General features: G+C 42.2%; 1 protein-coding gene across 1 annotated transcript in view; it reads right to left on the reverse strand.

Moving 5' to 3' along the window:
• Positions 1-16581, reverse strand: part of MGAT5B (alpha-1,6-mannosylglycoprotein 6-beta-N-acetylglucosaminyltransferase B) — a 137858-nt gene that overhangs the window by 61203 nt on the left and 60074 nt on the right. The window contains exons 4-8 of the mRNA XM_036757192.1: positions 13651-13763; positions 12529-12602; positions 7434-7604; positions 6281-6445; positions 5249-5418 (exon numbers count right to left, since the gene is read on the reverse strand). Coding sequence (XP_036613087.1) covers positions 5249-5418; positions 6281-6445; positions 7434-7604; positions 12529-12602; positions 13651-13763 — 693 coding nt within the window. The remainder of the gene's footprint in view (positions 1-5248; positions 5419-6280; positions 6446-7433; positions 7605-12528; positions 12603-13650; positions 13764-16581) is intronic.

The following is a 16581-nucleotide window of genomic DNA, read 5'->3' on the forward strand; positions in this document are numbered from 1 at the left end:
GCAAGCCACATGGTCCAAAGAGAACATGGTTTTCCCTCCCAGCCCTTCTTCTTTAAACATTTCTTATTCAAGCTTTCATCATTTGCCAGTTAAGTCAACTAATTTTCTACTAAAACCAATTTCACTCATGGATGGACTAAAAGCTCAGTTATGCAAATAAAATTGAAGAGCATGACTGATCTCAAGAAAGCTAGAAGGGAAAGGCCTAAGTTAAAAAAAAGAAGAAAGAAAAGGAAAAAAAACCACAAATCACTTCATCCCAACACTTGTAATAATACCTTATACTGTAACTGGCAGATGGATCTGCTCTGCCTTGGGGGATGTCTTACATCACCTTATGATGGCCTTGTCAGGGAGCCTGTGGTTATTGCAATGCTGCACCCAGAGCAGTATTGCACCAGTAGTAATATGATGCTTTGTAATGGCAAATCCAGATGTGCATTTGGAACAGAGAGAAGCCTGCCTATCGGTCCAGCCTCATTATTTAGACAGGAGCTAAGACATCTGCCAGGAACATCTGTGAATAAACTGAAATAAATCTATAAGTGGCATCTATGTCCTGCTAATTTCCTTGCACAGGTCATTTCACCAGCCAAGGGAGACATTTTCAGTGCTGAAGCTGAAAAGTGAGTCTCTAAATTCAGATTAACTTCACATCTCACTGACCTATTTTTATATTAACCTGAGCTATGCTCCTGCATGATAGCTTCTGGGCTGGGAAACCCAAATTCCAATTGATCCTAGAGGATGCTACCTTCCTCCTGCTGACCTGACAGTGTGATGCCTCCTATTTAATTACACCTGCGCTGATGCCTGCTTTCAAGACTGAAACTATTACCATAAGATGAGAGGAGATACCAGCTTTGACCTTTAAGTCTATTAGCCATATTTAAATCCAAGGCTGGCAGGATGGCATTTATTTGAGTACCAATGTGACCCTGGAATAGGAAGAATAGTTTTGGGAAATCAAAGCACCATTCCTTTACCTACGTGTTTTCACTGCACTTTTTGTCTCCAGCCTCTACGTAGCTCCCTTCCCTTAAAAACCCCAAAACTTAGAGAAAAGAGAAAAACCCAACATATCCAAGTAAAAGATCAAACAAAACAAATTGGGATTCGTCACTAGGTTCATTTGAATCTTGGGCAGAACTATCTCTAGGTACTCATAAGAATACCATTTCATCATTTCCCCTTGGGCACTTATTTCTCTCCCAAGAACACTATTTTCCTCCATGTATCATGCTACCAATTTTCACTTTTCAATATGCTATGTACCATCCCCACTGACCTGAAGATATTTTAAATTGTTTTCCATTTGTCAAATAGGGGCTTAGAATAAATCCTTACATAAAATTTAAAAGTCTTTGTCCTTCAAGCTAGCTTCCAATCACATACTTGGTTTCCATCCCAACCCATTATAGTCAGTTTGTAAAGTCTTTTGAATGGTTTTGTGCCCCTTAAACACATTTTTAAATTGTAGATCTATCTCCTGTGCTGGATCTAAAATAAGAGGCCCTGGGATCAAATCCAGGTCTGGCACTTCTTACATGAGTGATCTTTGCCAAGTCACTCCTCTGGGTCAAGTTTCTTCATCTACAAAATGTGAGTGTTGGACCAGAGAGATAACTTCTAAGATCCCTTCCTGCTCATAATCTATGATTGCATTTCTATGCTTGTTATTGTACAATGATTCCATTCTGGATTTCAACCTATAATCATAGATTGACACATAGATACTTGCAGCAACACTCTGATCCATGCTTTTTCCTACACAAGGAATCTGTACTCAGCTGAACCAGGAAAATTAAAAAAAAAAACAAGAAAAAGTTGAAACACTTTCCTTGGTGGTTTATGGGATCTTCTTGCTTATGGGGTTAGAAGAAAATCTTCTGAGAGGCAGTTGAGATATAGCAGAAAGAATGCTGGATTTGGAGTTTAAACATCTAGATGTGAATCCTGTCCCTGCTACTTACAACCCATGAAACTGTGGGCAACTCGCTTATCCTCTCTGGGTCTCAGTATTCCTGTCAGAATAATGAGGGGAATGGACTAGATGATTTCCAAGGTCTTTTTGAATTCCAAATTTTTTATTTCTTCTTTTTGGTTGGGCTTGTGATTTCACTGGTTTGGGGAATTCTCTCTCTCTCTGTCTTTCTCTCTCTCTCTCTCTCTCTCTCTTTCTCTCTCTCTCTCTCTCTGTCTCTCTCCTCTCTCTCTCCCTCCCTCCCTCCCCCACCCCGCCCCATGCAGATAAGCTATTGTCTTAGAGTTGGAAGAGATAAATGGGGCACTGGGAAGTTAAACAACTTGCCAAAGTTCACCTAGCTAATATATATCAGAGGGAAGATTTGAACACAAGTCTTCCTGACTCCAAGGCCAATCTTCTGTCTACTCTATTATGTTGTCTATCTTTAAAGTATGAAGGCTTACATTTAGGTATAAAAATTCACTTTAACAAATATAAGACAGGAAAGGAATGCTTAGACAATTGTTCTGAAAAAGATCTGGGGTTTTTAGTGGATTGAAAGCTCAACATGAGTCAACAGTATGATGTTGAAGCCAAAAAAGGTGAATTAATTAAATCCACGGTTGTTCAGTTCAGGAGTCTATGGTTTAAGAAGGACATGAATATGAGAAGGACATGAATAAAGAGAATGTCTAGGAAGGCAACCAGAAGAGGGAAAGTCCTTGAATCAGTGTTATTTGAAGATCAATTGAAAGAATAAATAAAGTTTAACCTGGAGAAGAGATTTGAGGAAGAATGATAATATTCTTAAAATATTTCAAAGAAGTCCCAATTTTTCCTTTGTTTGTCCAGAGGAAAGAATCCAGGAGCAGAGGGTTTAAATTGCAAAAAAAGGCAATTTACTTAGTGTAAGAAAAAAAAAACCAACAACTTCCTAACAATTAGAACAACAGAAGAGTGATATCTCTAGAGAGGTAGGTTTCCCCTCATTAGATGTCTTAAAGTAGAAGCTGGATGGCCATTTATTGGGATTCCTTTTATGTATAGATTGGACTAGATGACCACTGACATCTATTTTAACTCCCCAGTTCTGTGATTCTGTGATCTTATTCCAATAGCATCTTGGAGATATTGTCCCTGTGTCACATAGGGTCCAGAGGTTAAATGACTTGCCCAAGTCCAGATAGTAATGTAATTAAAACCAAGATGTTGTACTTTCTACTCTCAAAACAATATCTTCTCCACCAGACCACAGTGCCCCTGTATTCAGCCTAGGTATCTTTTTGAAGCTATAGGTATTGATGCTACAAGTCTACCACGCTGTTATAATCACTTGGTATAAAATCAGTGGTATAATGGCTCTGGCCTTTGCAACTTAGCAAACAGCCTCTCCCTGAGCATTCCTCCTCCATTTCTCAGTTTCTGACTCCTCTTTCTCAGCAGCTTCAAGAGATTCACAAGCATGGGAAATTTTCCCTTTTCATTATTTACAATAATTTAGTGGCTATATTACATTTATTCCCACAGACACTGTCAATAAATCTCTCAAGCTCTCTGTTCCGCCAGAGCTGGGAAGTATTTCTAATTATGGGAAGCGGTGTTAGGAATGAGTTGGGTTCAACTACGTGTCTGTCTCAATGAGCGACCCTGTTCTCTGGCAGGTAACACACATACACAGCTCAGTAGAGAAAGGCTTCACACAATAGAAACAGCAGGATTCTAAGAAAAGGGTTCTGTCTCCCTGCACTGGTGAAGCCTTTCTCTTCCCTTCAGCACCACCATCCTGGGACAGCTCCAAAACCTGGGCCCTTATTTGTGTGTCCTACCCAGAAGGAAGAGGATTGATAATACTATGCAGGGTTGACCCTAGGCAACTTTTCACCTGCTCCTTTTTCAGCACTTACTTCTCTTTTTCATATCATCTATCTCAAATTACTGTGCTTCGAAACGGGGATAATAATACCTATGGTACACTTAAGTGAGAGGGGAATTGAGAGGATCGAATGAGATGATGCATGCCAAGCTTTTTTACAAGCCTTAAAGCAATATAGGAATGTGACTAATTATTATTGCTATCATTTTGCTGAGATGGGGGATCTGGGTCTGTTATTGTATGGGGAAAGGGACTCAAAAAGAGATGGTGCTGTATAATGGAAGAAATGTTGCCTTTGGAGGTAGAAGACAAAGATTCAAATCCTAATTGAGCCACTTGTGTATGAACTTGTACAAGCTTCTCTCTGGAATTCAGTTCTTTGTCTATAAAATAAGGGGGTTGGACCAGATTACTTCCAAGATTCCTTCCAGCTCTAAATCTATGCTTTTCGGAGTTCTTTGAAGGGGGAAGTAAAGGGAAGACATCAGGAATACATCTAGAACTGATAATTCTTCAAGATGCACAGTGAGGAGTCAGACCTCATCTATTATATACTAACTGGGAAGCTTACTGAAAAGAGGCAACAGTGACTTGAAAGAGTATGTTTAATTCATTTGCCAGTGACTCGTGTGTTTTTGTATTTTGTATACCTGGGTGTTCCCTTGGGAAAATACCAAAGGAAAGCAGATTTGAGAGAGGAATGAATCACACAACAGAAATCTCTCTATATATTATTCTTCCTTCCGTCTCAGTGCTCTTATATTTATTTCTGAATGACTGTTTTCTCAGCAGCCAAAGGCAATAACCTCTAATTCTCCAGCCTTCTGCCTCCATCTACAGACTTATTTATAATAGTCAGGACAGGGGTAAAGAAACACTAGCTGACACTTCTGACCTCAGGCTCAACTTACTCATGTTGTGTTAGAATGGGGCCAAGAATCATCCCAGTGTGAGGAATCCTAGAGTAGCCTTGTAGATGCACCAGTTCCCACCAGGATCAGGGAAGCAGAGGAGAGCTGACCTATACAATTCAGTCCAATTCTATCAAGCATATTGGCCAGATGTTGGACACAAATAATAGAACTTCACTTTACTGAGAAATAAGACCTTGATTGGGAGGGAAACTCTCTTTGAATAACAAGATATATGTATGGCCTCAGTGCATTTCAAAATTTTAAACATTTCAGTTCTGAGGAAGAATGATACAGATATGTACAATAGGAAGTTTTAGACTGAGACATTTAATCAGAAAACCAAGAATTCTTTCTTTGGCTTGACCAGGCCTTCTAGAGTTCATGTTCTCCAACCCAAGTTGTTGAACAACTGAGATCCCTGCAGTGCTTCTTTCCAAGAGAAACCAGGATGATTTTTCACCTCTACTTTTGCAATAGACTCTTCCACACACTCACCTCTGCAACTCTTTCAAGGACACAGTGATCTTGAGGTTATGACCCAGGACGAAGAGGACAGCTAGGATGTCTGCCCACTGTACCATCTCACCCAAGGGCCCCCCTTTCAGTACCCTTGGGCTGAACACATCCCCAGATTCCTCTGTCAAGAAACCAATATGGATGAGGATCTGAAGCCAAGAGAGAAGAGAGTGAGTCAGTATAAAGAAAAAAATTGAAGCTTTATCTAAATTTACCATATCTTAGCAGTCTGGGGAGGTTGATCCGTAGCAGACGCCATCTCTAAACTAGAACTGATTTCTTATGTGGCAGCAAAGTAGATAGGTACCAAGAGGTAGATGGGTAAGTCTTAAGAGCAGAATAGAACTAGCTAATCAGAATAAGACAGGTAAATCCCCCAAATACCAGATCATTGCTGCTCCTATAACTAATAGTAGAAAGATATAACATTCAGGCTTTCCTACAGGCCAGAAGCCACAGGCACCACCTTTCTTCTAGGCTTTGGAAGTGACCTGTCCTAATTCATGTACCTTCTTATCCCCTTAGCTTTGGCTCAAACTTCAGTACAATTCTATTTATCAAGTGCTTGCTTGTGTCTGGTAGTTAAGAGAACCAAACATAAGTAAGTGCCTGCGGTCTGTAGTACTTCCTCTTTCATCCTTCAGCTTGCTTTGTTGTGTACTCACTGTGAGAGGAAGGTCTTTGCTCACAAGGACATACAATTCCATGGCAATGGCCTAGGCAGTATAAGGACCACAACAGAAACTCAGCCTAAGCTTAGGGGCTCTGAGAGGGATCTCTAAGGGCATGCAGAGGATGTGGAAAGTAAGAACTTACCCTCAAGCTAGCTACCTTTGGCGTCAGGGTGAGGTGAGAGAGAAGAAGGGGTCTTAACTTGTCTTAAGGGGTGAATATAGCTTTTAGCAAGGGAGTTGATGGCACTGAAGTCAGGGTGTGACAGGGCAAGAACATAGTCCCACACCAGGATGTGAATTTCCTGGCATAGACCCTGGGGAAGTCTTCCCCACATACCTGCTTCTGGTCTCTCCTGGCTCCCTTTAGCTTTGCTTCCAGGCGTCGTGCTGCCAGAGCCCAGTGAGCTGCCAACTGCTTGATCCTCCTCTTCATGAAGATCAATGACTCCTTCCCATTTCCAATCAGCTCCAAGAGATGGGAGAGATTGCTCCGGAAAGCTGCCTATAGGGGATGAGATGGGGGAGAGGGGTGCAGACATTGATGTTTAGCATGAGACAGTTGTACCCAGCAGGTTTTGGGGAGGGAGTGTCAATTAATCTCTCATTATCCAACCATACTCCAGGGCACCAGGCCCTACTCAATGTAGGTATCTTGTCACCTGCCCACATATGTGCCCATCTTTCCTTTCTGGCCTCTTGAACTTGCTCTGGAAATAATAAATCAATACTACCATTGCCACTGGAAATTATGTGATAATCTGTTGCCTTATGGCTTCATTCACAGTAGCTGTAATGGCCTACACCAAAACTCCCTTAAAATGGCCATGACTTTAAATTGGAAGCTCCTTGAGGGTAGGGATAGTTTCATTTCTACATTTGTATCTCCAGGCCCTGCAGCACTTAATAAATGTTTATTGATTGACCATCAGGGGCCTCAGTTCCACTAGGACTTCTCCAACCCTGGTTAAAGAGACACCTTTAGAACCACAGTTTCTACTCCTCAAGAGTAGCTGGATTCTGGGACAGGAATAGAAGGACAAATGACCAGCCCTAGGACTAAGGGTGTGAGTCTAAGTGTTCCTTTCAGAACTAATCTCAGGTGATTCCCAGGCCTTAGCTGGGGGACTGGATCAGCTATGCCTCCACTCAATGAATTTGGGTCCACCATAGGATGGGCCTCTAGGGCTCCCACCCTAAAACCTGCCTATGAGTGATCTAAACTGCCCATATGTCTGGGAATCTCTTGACCAGAGACAGGAAAGGAGGTGGATATGGATAGTTGACATGATAGTTTTCAGATGGACACGGGAGGGACCTAGACTTTTTTTACATCCCACTCTGAAGGCTACACCTCACAAACTGATCAGGCCCCAGAATCTATAAGGCTTCCTGCCTAAAAGGGTCTATGGGGTGGAGGAAATGCATAGAAACAAGTTAATGGTCTTCCATTGGTCCCACTACCTGGATAATTTTGTCAGCAAAATCCTTACCTGGACTTTGGGCAGGGGCTTAGGGGCAGGCAACACTGCTGTTTGATTCCTCCAAGACATTAAGGGACAGAACCACTCTACTTCACTGAGGTATATTAAGAAGGAGCACTCAGTGCCATCCACACCAAAGAAGGCATAACAGGGATCAGACGTCCATCGAGCATGCATCCACTGCAGAAAGGAAAGGAACTCAGAGTTGAGAAAAAGCTCTAATCCCTTACCTCCCAATACCGACCCAGTCACCCACAGTAGAATCAATTGACTTAATTGTCATGGAGACCATCAGGAGACTTTGTGCAATTAATTACAATTTCAGTTCATCCTCCAGTAACAAAGATGAGTAAGCCAAGAGCAAGGTAGAGATGGAGACGTGTGGGGAAAGGATCAAGACAAGAGCAATCCTAATATTTTACTTATGTTCTTTCCTCATAAAGGGACCCTGACAGTGGCATGGAGGGGTAGGATAGTTCTTCCTTAAACTCCAGAGGCAGCACAGTAAAGTCAAAAGAGTGCTAGCTCTGTACTCAGGGGTCCTGGGTTAAAATCCGAGTTACTAGGTGTGTGATCTTGGTCAAGTCACCTTACCTCCATGGGACTCAGTTTCGTCTTCTATAAAATAAGAGGATTGGCTCTCTGATAGGGCTCCCAGCCCTAGATCTATGATCCTGAGTTCTAAGAGTCCCAAAGTGTGGAAGGTGGGTCCAAATTAACTGTATTTTAAAGTGCTTAACACACATTTTCTCATTTGACCTTCAGAACAGCCTTGTGAGGCGAGTCCTGACTTTGTGAGGAAACTGAGTATGTGAGACATTAAGTGATGTTCCCATGGTCACAAAGCTAATAAGTGTCAGAGCCAGGATTAAACACATATTTCTCCTGATTGTAACTCCAGCATTCCTTCTAATGTGCCACACTTTATCCTGAGAACAGAAGTACTCACTGCAAGGGTGAGATCCTGCAGTTAGTATACCCTTCCCCCTCCCGCAGATGTACACAGAATTATCATTATTCAGTGGCAATTTCTGGAATATTTAATAGGGCAGCCATTTCTCAGTTTCATTTTACACACAACAGATGCGGACAAATAAACCACTGTTGCTAGAGAGGATGGACTGGAGCAGGAGGACAAGGGCAAAGAGGAGGAAAGAGCTGGGGAACTAGAATATTACCCTGTTAGGGTAATCCTGAGAGTAATTACCACCAAAAAAATCCCCAATTTGCTCGAGACCACTGGCTGGGAAGGAGTTTGAATATAGGGTCTCACCTCCCTCTAACATCTGACTAGTTCCACTAAGAAGAGAAGACATGAAAGGTTGATCATGAGGAAACTCTTCGTTTTGTTGGAGATTTTGTATATAATTTTAATTTGTGCTTAAAATAATCCCATTCCATAAGAAGTTAATGAGGAAAGTTTGACTCCTCTGGGAGGACCTGAGAGACAGATCAACAAAAAGAAATTAGGGATGTGGTCAGAGCTAGAAACTTTAAAACTCAAGCAATCAGTGAAGTCAAGGAATTCAAGTTAACAAATTCCAAAACCATCTAAAACACCTACTATTTGCAAGGTGCTGTGGTAGGCACTGGGCATACAAAGGCAAAAAACAAGAGTTCCTGCCTTCAAGAAGCTGACACTATATAGGGGAGAGAAGTAGATAAAGACACATACAGAGGTAAACAAAGATGAAGCCTATGAAGAGTAATTTCCAAAGAGAACTGATATCAGGAGAGGCAGATAGGTGGCACAGTAGATATGGTGTCAGGCCTGAAGTCAGGAAGACATCTTCCTGAATTCAAATGTGACCTCAGACACTTACTAGCTGTGTGACCCTAAGCAAGTCACTTAACCTGTTTTCCTTACTCCGCTGTAGAAGGAAAAGGTAAACCACTCCAGTATCTTTGCCAAGAAAGCCCCCAAATGGGGTCTCGAAGAGTTGGCCATGAGGGAAAAGACTGAACAACAAATAACAGGAGATCAGGAAAGGCCTTGTGAAGGAAGTGACCACTGAACTGTGATTTGAAGGAAGCTAGGAATTCTAGGAGGTAGAGGTGAGGAGGGAGCATATTCCAATATTAGTCATTTCTGTTCTGTTAATGAGCTAAGAGCTAAAGATATTTACTTAGGAAACTGGAATTTAATGGACTCTCAAAAGGGACTCAAAAGGCTTTGAAACAGGAAAATAAGAGCAATTTGTTTGTGATGGCCAGAGAAAGATAATTTCAAGAGGAAAGGCTTCAGTGACAGAGAGTGTCCTCCGGCGAGGCTATACAGACACTAAAGGACTATATAAGATGCAAGCTTAGAACAATAGACAAAGCAGTCCATTTTCACCGAAGAGTAGCCTTACCAGCCACATGGTGAATATGCTCCAGAGAAGCCTGAATAGGAAACCCACTGCTCCCATTCCCTCATACAACATTCTAGCCAACTATGCTATGAGCTATTCTTCAGTCTCCTCCTGCCCTCTCTACATATTTTCAGTCTGTCTTTTGATACCTAGAACACATTTCCTCCTCATAGGCCTTTTTCATTAGTTTTTTTTCCTTCAAGGCCAAGATGGGTTACCTCCATGAACCTGACCCTGACCTACAGAGCTGAAAACAATCTCTCTCCCCTCATTTTTTTCCTTTGGTGCATGGTCCATTTTTTGGGACCCCTCCTTTGCTCCCACTACCTTGCACCAATTTGAGTTCAAGCTATATCCTGCCCCTCATTAGAATGTAGACTCTTTGAGGGTAAGAATTGTGTCCTTTTTCTTCCTTGTACTTCTAGCACCTAGCCTAATGCATTGTACATAGTTCTTTAATGTTTGTTGAATTAAATTGGAATAATTTTTTTAAAAAAGGGATAAAGATGAGATTTCCAGGGAAGAAGGCAAAGAAATGTCCAAGACAGGGATGTTGCAAGGTCAGTACAGAATGGTCTAAAGTCCATCGGAAGGCTCTTTGAGGCTAGGTTGGAAAATGCCAATTTCTAGAGGACTACAGGATAAGGAACATGACAAGATCTGCGAGGGCCAAAGAATGGAGGTGAAGTAGAGGCTGAAACCAGGGAGGCAACCTGAAGGAACTCATCTAGAAAGAAAACTAGCAGGCAGGATCTCAGAGAGACTGAGGATTTCATGACACTTAGATACAGGGTCACCCCCAAACCTAATCTGAGCTAAAAACAAAGTGTCTTTACTTAGTATTTACGCTAGACCAAGTCAAAATTGTATCCTTTGTAACTTCTTTAACATTTATTTATGTACTATTCTTATTTTATTTTTTATGTTATTTTATTTTAAAATTTATTTTATTTTTAGTCTATAGAATAAAACAAGCATTTCCATAACATGGTATAATAAAAAAGATGATAGTACATGAAGCTGCAAATATATTATGGTACAATATGCTATTCTTTTAAAATATATAAGAAAGTTATATACAATTCATTTGTTTCCTTGCAAAATGACCATTTAAAATCTTTGAAGTATTTGAGAATTTGTCACAGGAAAGCAATTTTTCTTAATAATGGTGGTGGTTGCAATGGGGCCTGATGGATTTCTAATAGCCGGATGCTGTGGTTACAGTAGCTGACCAGCTCCAGAATCCACTGAGAGCTAGTGTGACTAGGGTGGTGAGGGTAGAAAAAAAGCCTCGTAGGTCCAAGTGTGGGTAATGCACACCTGCTTGACACAGTGTTCCAGATACAACCCAGCAGGGAGAATTGAGATTTGAGTGGTTCCTGCTTCTTTTTGTTAGTTAAAGATGTACCTCTGAGGTACAAACCATGGGTGTGTGTGTGTGTGTGTGTGTGTGTGTGTGTGTGAGAGAGAGAGAGAGAGAGACAGAGACAGAGACAGAGAGACAGAGACACACAGAGACACAGAGAGACAGAGAGAGACACAGAGAGAGAGACACACGCAGAGAGAGACAGAGAGAGCAAGCAAAAGCTTCAACAAGGGACATTTTAAAATTACTTTTTAAAAATGCATATATTTTTCATGCCAGAAAATTCCATTCCCCAGGGTACATAGGTATTATTTTATGACAAGTCTAGTTCCATATGAAGGCACAAAGCCTATCTTGGACAGTAACACTCCAGGGGAGCAATTTTCAAACTTTGCCTAGGGCATACAATTGCCTTCTCCCCACATTGCCAGAGCAGGGAGGGGTAGGGGAGGGTGTGGGGGAGGAGTTCATTAGATTAACCAGAGCAGCAGCAATAACAGAATGTCAGACCTGTAAGGGGCCTTAGAGATCATCTAGCTCAATCCCTTCATTTTACTAACTGGGGAAGGAAGGCCCAAAGAGGTTAAGGAAGTGCCTCAAGTCATAAAATCAATCAGTGATAGAGTCAGGACTTGAATAGCAATAATGGATATTTATTTAGTGATCTTTGCACCAACCCTGTGAGTCAGGCACACTATAGTCCTTACCATCCCCATTTAACAGATGTGGAGATTGAGGTGGAGAGGTTCAGTGGCTCCTGCAAAGTTACACAGCTGGTGTTTAAAATAGAAATAAGAATCTAGGCCTTCTTGATATCAAGTGCATTAACTATATCATGCAGCAATGATTCAAGAGGATGAAGGGCCCCCTCGGAGGCAGCTGGCTCACTATGCTCTCCTCTGAATTATTAAGTATACCTCATAAGCACTGACATCTGCCACCTCCACCTAAGAGCTCACGTGTCTTTTCTCCAGCCCAGTTATTGTGGTATATTGGAAAGACCTCTAGATCGGGAGTGAGAGGAATCAAAATCCTGACTTAATTTATTCCCTGCATGATTGGGAAAATGACCTCATCATTCTGGGCCTTAGTTTTTTTACCTACTACTAAATGAGAGGGTTACACTACAAGGTCCCTTAATCTATGATTGCATGTTCTCTTTCTCTCTCTGCCTCACCAGGGCCACCTTGGGCTAACTCTGTACAGAGGTTAGGGGGATTTTGAAGATATGATCTGTCCTGCTCCTTGCATAAGTATTTAGCATTTTTGGAAACCGCCAATATCACTTTATGCCTCTCTTAAGTAACTTTGACTGGAAGATCATTCAAGTTCTTTCCTCCCTCCCCACAGAATACTTTCCTTGGAGCATTTGGGGCTTACTTACCTCTACCTTTCCAGAGCAGTCTGGGTATTTGGGGTCATTGGGCACCTCACATTGATCCTGCTGGCCTTCAGACACTGGGAGGGGAGGGTCAGAGAAAAAGGCAGATAATGTGAAAAGATAAGGTCTCTAGTCACACCCCGCTCTGTGAAAAGGAATAAGTAAATCTAATATAGGAGGGGAAGGGCAGATGGATTTTCCTAGCACTCAACTTCTCAGACGAGAATTGTAAGCATGTATGTATGCTCAAGGGATTGGGTCAAGAGGTTCATGCTAGTCTTCTCCTTGATCCCAAGCCATGCCCAGGCTAGCAGATGGCAGTCCCTCTTACAGCTGTTTAGCCTTGCCCACCCCATCTCCTACTTCCTTCCTTAGGAGCAGATTTCATTCTTGTAAACAACGGTCTCATTGGACAAGAAGGATGGACATTGGTTTGACAGTACATACTCATCCGTTTATTAGGGAAGTGTGGACTTGGGTACTGGTGGCAGCCCAAATCTCACCCCATTATCATACTGTGGGGCTGAGTGAGTGTTGTCTAGAGGAAGCTTGGGGTATTTTCTACCCCTTCTCTCCCAACCATACACACACTTTGTACATAATCCTCTCCAAATCTTTTTAGCTTGAGCCTCTCAAAGCTATAGGAGCTGGTCTCATCTCTTCTCAGTGACCTCATTCAGCTCTTTAAGTTAAGCATATATAGAAAGCAATGGGCCACCCCTTGGTGTTAAGAGCAGCTGAATTAGTAAGGAGTCATTTAGACACTGCCCCCTCCCCGCCCCCATTTGTTGTCCATCCAAGTTTAAAACTTCTCTTTTTGACAGGGTTGGGGACAGAGAAATAAGGGGAATAGGATAGGTTGCTATGCTAACCCCGAATCTAATGAGATTACACCTCTTACATCAACTATTACCAAATTACCTGAAGCCCCACCCTTCCAAAAGTGCCACCTTTGGGAAGCTTTGTCCAATAACCTGACCTTATGGGAATTTGCTCAGCCTGTGAGGCAAAGACCATCACCACCTTTCCTGGGGCTCTATTACACAGAAAACACTTGGAGATGGAAAGGAGGTGAGATAAAGTGAAGGTGAATATCTATGGCCAGAAACTAATAGTGAGGCCCACCCTTGCTGTGCAGGACACTGTTGCGCAGGATTTGATCCACCTTCACGGCAATGTCAGAGACATTCTGGGCAATCGCCTGGATCTTCTCCATCAGCTTGGCACCTGGTGGGAATCTGAGCAAGGAAGGAAGTATGAACTATGAGTCAGGGGAGAAGCCATTTGTACCTTCTTCAGGGTATCATTTCCCAAGTAGATTTTTTACAAGCAATGGACCCTATGAGACAAGTAAAGGATTCAAGCCCTGGGCTCACCATGTACATCCTCAAATATAAGCATTATTAAAGTCAAGGAGGGAAAAATGGAACCGTAGCCCCAGGGAACACTGGAGGATGGCCATGGGAAGAGTAATGATGGTTATAACAGTAATAACTGATACATATATTGCTTTAAGTGCTTTATACACTTATCTTATTTGAAGATGATAACCATGACAACTGTGTGAGGTAGGTAGTATTGATATTAATATCCCCATTGAACAGACGGGGAGACTGACACTCACAGAGTTTAAAAGAATTACCCAGGTCACACAATAAGTCAGTGCCAGAGGCAAGCTTTTAAGCCAGGCTTTCCTGAATCCAAATTTAACACTTTATTTACCCTTTATTAACCCTGATAATAGTAAAGGTATAAGGCATATGTGTAGAACCATATGTTTGGAAGCATTTTAAAAAAGTTTTTATTGATCTTTTTTTATATCAGCTTCTTTTTCCAATACATTCCTACCTTCTTCCACAACTCAGAGAGTTATCCCTTATAACAAAGAATTTTTACAAGCTCTTTAGCAAAACAAACCAACACGTCAATTAAGCCCTACAACAGATACATCATACCACATCAGTAGTTCCCCACCTCTGCAAAGAAGGGAGTTGCGTTCCCATCTCTCTTGCTTGCGGTCAAGCTTAGTCATCATAATTACGGTCTTCGGTTTCTTTTTTTTTGTTTTTTCCTTCCATTTACACTGTTGTAATCACTATATATATTATTTTCCTGGCTCTCTTACTTTATGAATTTTATATAATTCGTCCCATGCCACCCTATATTCTTCATATTTATGGTTTCTTATGAAGCCGTACTATTCTAAATATTCCATCACATTCATAGTCCAAAATTTGTTTAGCCATTTCCCAACTGATGACCATGTACTTTGTTTCTAGTTCCTTTGCTACTACAAAAAATGCTGCGAAAATATGTAAGTGTATAGCAACAACAACAAAAAATAACATTTATATCTTGCTTTAAGGTTTGCAAAACATTTTACGGATATTATTCATTTAATTTTTGTGACAACCTTGGGAAGTAGGTACAATGATTATTTCCAGTTAACAGATGAGGAAATTGAGGCTGAAAGAGGTTAAGCAACTTGCCTAGGATCACAGTTCATAATTACCTAAGGAGAAATTTGAACTTAGGTCTTCCTCCCTCCAAGCCTACACAGCCCTATCCACTACACCACAATACCCATAAATGTATTAGACTTTTCTTTGTCTTTGACCTCAATGTAGTATATGAACAGCAGTAAGATCTCTGGGTAAGAGAGCATGGACATTGAATGTTCATGAGGATGGACCTGTGTAACCAGAATGGCCTTTGTTTTCTTTGAATGACTCAGCTTACCTCATTGAGCCTCTGGACACTGTGGCTTGCTCTTCCAGGGCAGGAAGCCCAAAGAGCATGCCAGGAAGCAGACAACTTCCTGTGTGATGAGTCATGGGGCTGGCTGAGGGGAGGTGTTAGCTCCAGAACCTGGTGTACGCTAGGGGGAGGGGCCAAGTCAAGAACCAATCGGCCCTGGTCATTCAGGTGGCGCTTGATGATGTCAAAAACCCTATAAGAGGGGAGAGGACAGCTTGAAGCTCTCTCTTTCCTCTTCCGGTTGGTGTGGGAAGCAGCAGCAAGCAAGCGTGACTCTGGGCCAGCCCTTGCTCTCGGGCCGAGCCCAGATGTTGGTAACTATGAATTGTATTGGGTCTGTCTGTTGATATTTGTAACTTGTTTGTATTTTGGTTTTGAGGTTTGGGGTGCTGGTTTGTTTTTCCCCCGAACTAAATGAATGTTTTGAACCTCAGGGTGCCGGTTTTTTCCCCTGAAGTAAGTCAATGAATCTGTATTTGGTCTGTCTCTTGATGCTTCTCTGTATGCTCCCCTGAACTAACTGAATGCTAACTGAATGCTGGCATTTTCCCCTTAACTAAATGATTATTGTCTGTATGCTAACTGAATGCTGGATTAAAGTAAGCTGATCAACCCCTTCACCGTGCTTTCCTTGTTTAAGCAGATAAAAAGAACCTGTTCTTTCCTTGCAGCTTCCTGGGTCCCGGCAGCCTCCTGGGTCCCGGCAGCGGGGGAGGGATCTTACGCCCCCATTGAAGCTGCTAGCTGGGTTGTTAAAACAACCTGAACCCTGGCCCACACATGCTTTGGCCCCTTACTAAAGGGCATGCATGACCAGAAGTTTCTGATGGGCCTGAACCCTGGCCCACACATGCTCTGACCCCTTACTAAAGGGCAAGCATGACCAGAAGGTTCTGATGGGCCTGAACTCTGGTCCACACATGTTTTGGCCCCTTACTAAAGGGCACGCATGACCAGAAGGTTCTGATGGGCCTGAACCCTGGCCCACACCTGCTCTGGCCCCTTACTAAAGGGCATGCATGACCAGAAGGTTCTGATTGTTTCCTTGGTATCCATGATTGGGTAGTGGTGAGGAATGTTATACCAAAGATGACTGAGCCATGAAGAACAACCCACTCTATGGGCTACAAGAAGTGAGGAAGGAGAGATGGCTTCTGGTCTCTTTTCTTCTAGGCTTCCTCTTTGTTGGCACATAGCTAACATTATCTCTCTCCCTTGGACTTTCATTGAGGGAGAAAAGAAGTTTTTTTTCCTCTGACTCCCTAGAAGTAGCGATGACAGCTTTGACCACACGACAGT

Source organism: Trichosurus vulpecula, chromosome 4 (assembly GCF_011100635.1).
Source record: "Trichosurus vulpecula isolate mTriVul1 chromosome 4, mTriVul1.pri, whole genome shotgun sequence".
Classification (NCBI taxonomy): Eukaryota; Metazoa; Chordata; class Mammalia; order Diprotodontia; family Phalangeridae; genus Trichosurus; species Trichosurus vulpecula.